At 45.7% G+C, this 8,846-nt stretch overlaps 1 protein-coding gene across 1 annotated transcript in view; it reads left to right on the top strand.

Annotated features, from left to right (window-relative positions):
• pak4 (p21 protein (Cdc42/Rac)-activated kinase 4) overlaps positions 1–7,378 on the top strand; it is a 9,546-nt gene extending 2,168 nt beyond the window's left edge. Inside the window, exons 3-7 of the mRNA XM_017404569.3 lie at positions 815–948; positions 1,760–1,886; positions 4,872–4,997; positions 5,083–5,217; positions 5,320–7,378. Coding sequence (XP_017260058.3) covers positions 815–948; positions 1,760–1,886; positions 4,872–4,997; positions 5,083–5,217; positions 5,320–5,475 — 678 coding nt within the window. The 3' untranslated portion in view covers positions 5,476–7,378. The remainder of the gene's footprint in view (positions 1–814; positions 949–1,759; positions 1,887–4,871; positions 4,998–5,082; positions 5,218–5,319) is intronic.
• Positions 7,379–8,846: the final 1,468 nt, after the last annotated feature.

Raw genomic sequence — 8,846 nt, 5'->3', positions numbered from 1 at the left:
GGAGTCTGTTGTCATTTGATACTGTTACGTCTAACAGGTACATATATATTGCTGCACTAAAATGCAGCAGATCTCATTTGTGAAAGTTCAGTTAAATGTCACTTAGAAATAAAGCTTGAAAAAGGTAAGAAATTAGATTATTTTTTTATATTTTTCAGAGAATAACTGACAACGTACGTAATTGGGGTATATCGTGATATATATCGTTATCGTGATATAGGATTTTTTCCATATCGCCCAGCACTATCTGCATCTGAGTGAAACCATCAGAAAGTGATCACTTTTAGTCGACCTGATTCCAGGTGGGATCATGTAGTGTGGTAGTAGCTGAGGCTGATCCCAACGCCTGCTTTGAGTGTCCAAGGTATTTATTTTATATTTGCCATCACCTGTCGGAGTCACCTGTCTGTGTGTTATTCACAAAGTCACCCTCGGGATGATATTAAAGTGTTGATTCTCCAAATTAAACTTCTACGGAAAGTCATGAAATTTTAATTTGTTCAGTGAGGCGTGAAGCAGATGCGTCCAGAACGTTTTTTTTTGTTTGTTCTCTAAAGATCCTGGTTCTCTTAGTTTCACTGAAGTCCAACCAGGCGTCCAGGTTCTTAAATTTAAAATGTGCATTTTACTTTTATAGAAACAAACCGAAACAAACCAGGAATAAAAGGTAGGAAACAGGTAGACGTGAATCAGGTAACCCGGATTTATTTCCTGCCTCTGGTGTCTCGTGAGCGTTAAAAACGAGAGTTGAGCCTCCGGGCTCCCGCGGCGCTGAAGTAATCTTGTTTTGTTTTGTTTTTCCTGGCGGCTGCAGGTGGTGATCATGCGGGACTATCACCACGAGAACGTGGTGGAGATGTACAACAGTTACCTGGTGGGAGACGAGCTCTGGGTCGTCATGGAGTTCCTGGAGGGCGGAGCTCTCACCGACATCGTGACGCACACCAGGTGACCCGGCGCAGTCTGTGTGCCGTCAGGGTTAAAAACTTACACGGCTTTATTTTTAACGACGTGTTTAATCACAGCGTTGTTTTCTTTTTTAAAGCTGCTCGTCTCAAATTATGAAATCAAACACAAAAAAAGGTTCTCCTGAATAATTCTGATATGCGGGTCAGCACTCAAAGTAAACAAAGCACTTTCATCTGCAAGAAATCAGAGCGTAAATACTCACTGATACATCAAAACCGTCAGACTTCTTGATGCCATGCAGCTGTTTTCTGTAGGAAAACAAACACCTGGCTGTTTAAATTTACATTTAAGGACATGCTGACCCGGATATGAGTTTTAGATTCAGTTGTCTTTAAAGAAAATAACTAAATTATCTAAAACTTTAAACTAGATTTTTGTCGCCCCAGCTGAACTGAGAAACTGGACCGGCTGCTTTTTCAGCCCAAGCTCTGCGCGGATCTGTTCTGGTTTCTGTAAAAAATAAGCATCACTCCTGATGACAAACATCGCCTCATGTGACGAGGCAGCCTGCTTAGCTAACGTTTAGATGTTCCACGTTAAAGACCTGTTTTAGAGCCGTGTAATCAACCTGGACCGTTCTCGTGCACCCCTCCTTCAGCCACCAGGAGGCAGAGTCACACAACACAAGATATGTAATATTTTATCGAACTCTTCCACGTTTAAAGGCCAAACAGATGGACGAGTGTGTGATTTTTGGTTGTGAAAAGAAACAGAAAAAGCTGAAGTTGCTGCAGTAATAAAACCGGAGGTGGAGGAGAAAGAAGCCTGAAGTTTTTCTCCTCTCCCGCAGGATGAACGAGGAGCAGATCGCCACCGTGTGTCTGTCCGTCCTGAAGGCGCTGTCCGTCCTGCACGCCAAGGGGGTGATCCACAGAGACATAAAGAGCGACTCCATCCTCCTCACTCATGACGGACGGGTAGGCCCGAGTCTTAGCATTAATTAACCGCTGTCTAACTTCTTCTATATACTTTGTTCTGTTTTTTATTTATGTTTTAAAACGTTCAGCTCATCCCGGAGGTGGGCACTGCAAGTTTTTAATTTATTAACAAATATTTCCCCCATAGAAATCCATTGAGATCTCTTTAATTCCTTCAAAAACATTTTTTCTCTTTGAAATCCGGTCCAACAAACTGGTTCTGTTTTTGTCCTCTTATGCTACTTTTTTAGCTTTAGGCTCCTGTTCAGCTACTTTTTCATTTTTAGCCAGACTTTTGCTGCTTTTGTTAGCTAAACTTTTGGTATTTTGAGCTTTTAGCTAGTATTTTGTTCCTTTTTTGCTTTCAGACTTTTAGCTAGGGTTCAGCTTCTTTTAGCTTTTAGCCAGCCTTATGATACTTTTGTCTAGCATTGTCTTCATTTTAGCTTTAAGCTAGCCTTTTGCTAGTTTAGCTTTTAACTAGCCTTTTGTTCCTTTTTAGCTTTTAGACTTTCGCTCCTCTTTAGCTCGTGTTGTGCTTCTTTTAGCTTTTAGCTCAGTTTCAGCTTCCTTAGCATCGAGCTGTATTTTCACAGAAATGCTCTTTAGTTTGTGTTGAGTTTAAAAAAGAATTTAAGCTGAAATGATTTTTATAAGTTTTTTATCTAATAAAGACGATATCTTTGAAGGTTCAGGTTTCCAGTTGTAGAATATTGTAGATTATTGGTAGATCTGAGGGTGAGAGACGATGATGATGATGATGATGCAGACCCTGATCTGGGAGGGACTCGTGGACGTCAGGTTGTGATGAAATGTCTCTGATTGACCTGAAAGTTTAAAGTTTGACCTTCAGTAACCGGACGGGATGAGAACCACGACTCGTAAAAACAAAAACGCTGAGTCGAGTTAGAAACCAAATCACTTCCTGCCTGGCGCCGGGCGAGCTTCTGCCTTCTGCACAATATGAAACCAGCGCGGTTGCTTAGCAACAGTGAGCGAGAAAACCAGCTCGGCTCCTCGAGCGTCGGCAGCTAACGGCCTCTGTAACGCTGGGGCTGCGGCGAGAAGTGACACAGAAACCGTCACGGGCGGCGTTCTGCTGAGTGGAGCGCCCGGCCTCCAAGAGGTCAGTTCAAAAAAACCAAACCTGGCGCTGAAGGTTTAGTGCCTTGCTCAAAAGCTGACCCGTCTGTAGACATGTTTCAGTCTACCTGAGATGCTCTGAAGACGTAAATCACTTTGTTTCATGACGCCAAAATAATGCTTCTGTTGCATCTTTAAGAAAATAAAAGTTTAGCTGCAGAAATAACATTTCCGCTAAAATGCTGAGAGCGCAGAATGACTGCTGAGGAGGCCGAAACTGAGCTGCTGCAGCTAAAGGAAGTGAAAACCCGCTGAAAGCTAAGAAAAGGATAATAGGTTAATGCTAAAATTATCATAAAAGTTAAAAGAAGCTAAAAGAAAGAAAAGGCTAGATAAAAGAAGCAAAAAGGAACAACATTTCTAGCTAAAGGTAGCTGAATGGTAGCTTAAAAATAAAAGTAAGTAAGTAGATTTCAAAGAGTTTTAAAGGTTTATTTGCAAATAAAGTCAGATTTTTCTAAAAGTGTAAAAGTTGCAGAACCCAGAAGCCACAGCAGCCGTCTCCTGAACGAGCCGAATGTTTTGATACGTGCACGGCTAAAACGGTGCAGATAAACCAAACCCAGGAAGGCGGCGGTGAATGCTGACTCACCGAATGTGTTGGACATGATGGAGCAGCGAGCGGTGCACGTCACGCCTTTTTGCTGCCGGGACGAGCGTGAAAACCACTTGAGGAGCTGATAATCGTCTGTGGTTTGGCGTCTCTGTGAGCTGCGGTTCCAGCCTCACGCTTTGGACTCCTGCTGAAGGCGAACCGCAGCGACACGTCTGCAGAAACCGTTCGGTTTCCTCCTGCTGCAGCGTCAGAGCCGCAGTCAGACACCAGGAGCGCTCCGGCTGATTTAACGGACCTCCTTCAGGAGATCTGAAGTCTCAGGGGTTCAGACTAGTTGTTGCAACGTCAAGGCTTAATGATTCTTTCACACAGTTTAGTTTAAGTTAAGTTCTGATGAGTCTGATGTCTGAGTGAATGTCTGCCTGGTTGGTGAGCGGACCGAGCTCGGACGTTAGAACCTGAAGGTTTCAAACAGAAGCGCCGCTGCATCGTTTACCTGCTGATTATAACAAGTCCCGAACATGAAAGTGAGTGGACGTACCGGTACTCCGTCAGAACCCGGAACCCGGTGTTTATGTACCCGATAAGCTCCAGGGTGTGTTCAGTATTGCTGACAAATTCTCTCGTATTATAAACTCGGTTCCTGCGTGGTTTTTCACATCCCCAGCTGTTATTTTCAGTTGCGTTTTCGATGCAAATTTCTGGCCGATGTTATCTGTTTTTTGCAGAAACGGCGCCGCGTTGACGGTGAAACCTGCTCGTGGTCGCCTGCCGTGGTCCCGAGCTGGGCGTGAGCTTGTGGTCTGGCCTGGCGGACCACAGACTCAGCCGAGCCTGAACGTTTCTCGGCAGAAGGGCGGGCGTGTTCGGCGTTGCCCCGTCGCAGCTGATGGCTCCAGATATCTCAGAGCGGGGTTAACCAGCTGAGCTCAGGAGGTCCCTGAGGTCACGTTGTGCCGTCGCTCGGCTTTATCTCCCAGCTGATTCGTTTCGTTTCTCTTTCTCAGTATCAGACCAGCAGTCAGATCTCAGATCAGCCAAGCTGAAACTTTCTGAGAACGAGGCGACGCCCGGCTGTCATCGCTCGGCCGTGTCGGGGCAGGGCGCGTTTCAGGGACTCAAAACAAAAAGAAAAGGGAAGCTGTGCCTAAAATACTTTTATTTACACCTAAAACTGGAAAGTGAAAACGGTTTCTGAGTATTTTCACTACAGTTCAAAGTAGAAAAACAACCGTGGCTTTAAAAGTGCACTTCCTGTGAAAACTGATGAACTCCGCTGTGTCCAGGTGAAGCTGTCAGACTTTGGATTCTGCGCTCAGGTGTCCGTGGAAGTGCCGAGGAGGAAGTCTCTGGTGGGAACGCCGTACTGGATGGCGCCGGAGCTCATATCCAGACTTCCTTATGGACCCGAGGTAGCGCTCCCTGTTTGGGTTTGAGTTTCTGCAGCTGCAGTTTGAGTCTTCGTGCCGCTGATGGGTTTTTTTTGTCCGGATGCAGGTGGACATCTGGTCCCTGGGCATCATGGTCATAGAGATGGTGGACGGGGAGCCGCCGTACTTCAATGAGCCGCCGCTCAAGGCCATGAAGATGATTCGAGACAACCTGCCGCCCAAACTGAAGAACCTGCACAAGGTACAGAACCAGAACCGAGCTGGAAGGCAGTCTGGTTTACAGGAAGCTTCATTAAAGAGTTTACTCCGGTTATAAATCTGAAATACACTCGTCTCCTCTCAGGTGTCCCCAATCCTCAAAGGCTTCTTGGACCGGATGCTGGTGCGAGAACCGGGTCAGAGGGCCACAGCCAACGAGCTCCTCAAACACCCCTTCCTACAGAAGGCCGGCCCGCCGTCCTGCATCGTCCCCCTGATGCGTCAGAACCGGATGAGATGAGACGAGCTGAGGAGACGCCGGAGACCTCGGGACTCTGAAGGGGACTCGGGTGGAGCGGGGTCCTGCTGCACACCGAGGAAAACAAGACAAACAAAACAAAAACGTGCTGAACTGTGGGGAGGGTTCCCCGAAAAATGAGGCAATAAGATGGCGTGTGTGTGTGTGTGTGTGTGGGTGTGTGTGTGTGTGTGAGAGAGGAGGACAGCGGACAGGTTAAAGGCTCCTGTTTTCTAAGCTTCCAGCAGCTGGATTTTGTGAAGGTGGGGGGGGTTTGCACACCAGTCGGATGATGTGAAGGAGTCGGAGAAACTTTTTGGACAATCTGCAAACTTTGATCTTTTCCACTACAGAGACGTCTCTCGTGGACGCGTCTCGTTGGTCCCAGCCGAGGAGTTACTACTGAGAGAGGTGACCTTTGAACTCACACCAGACTTAGTCCTAGTTTTCCTGTAAACAAACTGAGTGAAGATATAAACACTGGAGTCGTGGTAGCAGATGAGTTTTTCACTTTTTTTTCTTGTGTAACACGGAGGGAGACCAGTTCTGATCATTTACCGTCTCTTGTTTTGTGTTTTTATGATAGTTTGTGTCTGTTTTAGTTTAGAGCGAGATCTGATTCCTTGTTTTCTTTATTATTTTTAGCACTGATGATGAGAGATGCGTTGAAGCTGCACTCCCAGGTCGTTTCAGATCAGCACAGAACCTACACTAAATGTTTAAATGACATTAACGGCCCCGTAACACTAAACCCAGAACAGTTAATTCCCTGGTTTATTACTTTAACTGCTGGTTTTTACTGTAGTGTTTCTAGAAGAATAGGACTTTCAACACTTTTGGTTATTAATTTAATTATTTTAATGTAGATCATGAACTTTTTTTTAAAAAAAAAACAGCTTTTCTTTGGGAAGTTGTTGTTATTTGTGTCGCTGTTTGCTGACATTCAACGGCCCGTCTGATTAGCGGCGAGCTGCGCGTCCTCGAACCTCGAACCTCGAACCTCAGACCCCGGAGCTCATTCTGCAGAAATGAAAGCGGCGGTTGTCGTCCTCGCTCCTACTCCTTCTGAGTCCCGACTGCAGATGAAACAGCCTTAAATGAGCAGTAATTATGTGCTAACTTCAACAAAACTTCATTAGAATCCTTTATTTTTAAATCCAAAGTGCAAAAAAAAAGCCTTAAACCAGTAAATCATAGTTTGTTTTATTCTTCCCGGTGCAGTGCAGGAGGATCTTTGTGTTGAACTGTAATTTCTCTCGAAGATGACATTCCTGTTTGACGTTTGATTCCAGCGTTGAGACACTCGGACACCTTTACTTCCTGTTTCTTTTTAATCATTTCCATTCCTCCTCCGCCGTTTAGTTCAGCCACTGCAGGCGTCTCGAACTCGTCTCAGTTCGGTCTCCTGCAGCAGAAAACATCCGAGGCTACAGCCGAGACCCTGAGGGTCTAAAAAGCACACCGGCGGTGAATAATAACGACTAAAAACTGGTTAAAATCCGCCGCTCTTCATTTCTACAGCGAGCTCCTGCAGATTAAACCGTAACGGCTGCTGAAAACACGGCTCAGATTCCTCCGGTTAGAGTCAGACCAGTTAATTATCCGATCGATTTTAATCTTCCTGGACGACCAAGTAGGAGAAATGATGCAGCAGCTCCCTGCAGCCCACAGCTTCCTGCTTTTAAACACTTTATTCGTATTACTGAGTTTAATTTATGTTTAGTCACTTCGGCCGTTTCTGCAGGTAACGGTCAGGGACGACCCTTTATAGGTAATAGTTTGTGTAATTTTAGAGAAATGCTGTCGTCTTGTTGCTCTGATGCTTCCTTTAAAACTTTAAAACTATTTTTTTTTTTTTACTGGTTTGTTTAGAGTTTAATGATCCTATAAATAAGGATTAGCTGAAGTTTTTTTTTAATCCCAAACAGAATCCCGTCTGTTGGGCGGAGAGGACGAATTTCGGATTTGTGTGAATTAAGAAACTGCAGCGTCGACCTTTCAGTCGGGTTTCAGAGATCAGAAACCCGGGAGGTTTCCGCTGATCAGCTGCTGTTTCAAAACAAACACAGGAGGAACGTTTAACAGGAATCAAACCGTGACCCGCAGCTTGACGCGGCACATCCACTGGACCTCGCTGTGTATTTTCCTACATGCAGCAGCATTTGTACAAGAAACAAACAGCAGAGATGTTCTGTTGGGTTCAGATTCTCCTTCTCCCTAACCGAGCTGGAGTCGTTGATGCAGGTTCTCCTCGCTCCCTGGAAATGTGAAGTCGTGTAAATTTGCGCCGAGGCCTGATCGCTCTCCTCTCCTCTTCTCTTCTCTTCCAAAACAGTTTTTTTTTCTGCAGATATCAGCCGTGGGCGTTTTGGCAGCTTCCCAGGCTGTAAATTCTTTTCTCGCTCGTCGGGTTCTGAGTCTGCGTTGTGGTCGGATGTAGTGAGTCAGAGAGAGATGAGTTCATCGAGATATTTTCAAACCTCCTGACTCTAATCAGCGAAATCAAACGACAATCAGACGTTTTAGGAGGAGATGAGTTTAAATTCTCTCCTCACAGTTTGGAGGACAAATCCGTTTGGACCTTTTTGTTAAAGAAACAAAAACCCACAGAGGAAACTGACAAAAGTCATAACAAGACAGAAAAACTGGCTTCGACACAAAGGATGGTCCTCGAATCAGGGGGACAGGTAGTCACAGGGCTGTTTGGTATCATGGCGTGTACCACACTGAACATGGAGGACAGGAAGCTGAGGACAGAGTTGTCTCAGGAGCTCAGAAAAACAATGATTGAAGGTGAAGACTATAAGACCGTCTCCAAGCAGCTGGATGTCCCTGAGACTACAGAAGGTTCAGGTCCACAGGACTGGAGACAACCTGCCTGGACGTGTCCACAAGAGGACAACTGGTGACAAACTGAAGAGACAGATAATAAAAAATGCATCTTGAGAATCCACAGAGCTTCAGGGAGGACGTCCTGAAGACAGATGAGACAAAACTGGAGCTTTTTGTCAACAACTCCCATCAGACCCAAACCAGAACCAAAGACCAGAACCCTGAACCTACAGGGGGACACGGAGGAGGCTCGGTTCTGTTCTGGTCCTGAATCTGTTCAGGGTCCAATGAAACCTCAAGACCATCAAGGCTTCCTGGAGCCAGATGTGCTGCTCAGAGTCAGAAAGCTCGGTCTCAGTCTCAGCTCATGGGTCCAACAGGATCAGGACCCACAACACCAAGAACGGGTCAGAACCAAACATTGGACCGTTCTGAAGAGGCCTTCTGAGCCCTGATCTAAATCCTGCTGAACATCTGTGGAAGGAGCTGAAACATCTGGAGGAGGAAGCCTTCAGACCTGAGACAGCTGGAGCAGCTCAGGA

This window comes from Kryptolebias marmoratus, linkage group LG2, assembly GCF_001649575.2.
Source record: "Kryptolebias marmoratus isolate JLee-2015 linkage group LG2, ASM164957v2, whole genome shotgun sequence".
Classification (NCBI taxonomy): Eukaryota; Metazoa; Chordata; class Actinopteri; order Cyprinodontiformes; family Rivulidae; genus Kryptolebias; species Kryptolebias marmoratus.
The sequence above is the reverse complement of the archived record's forward strand: the minus strand, read 5'-3'. Positions and strand labels throughout refer to the sequence as shown.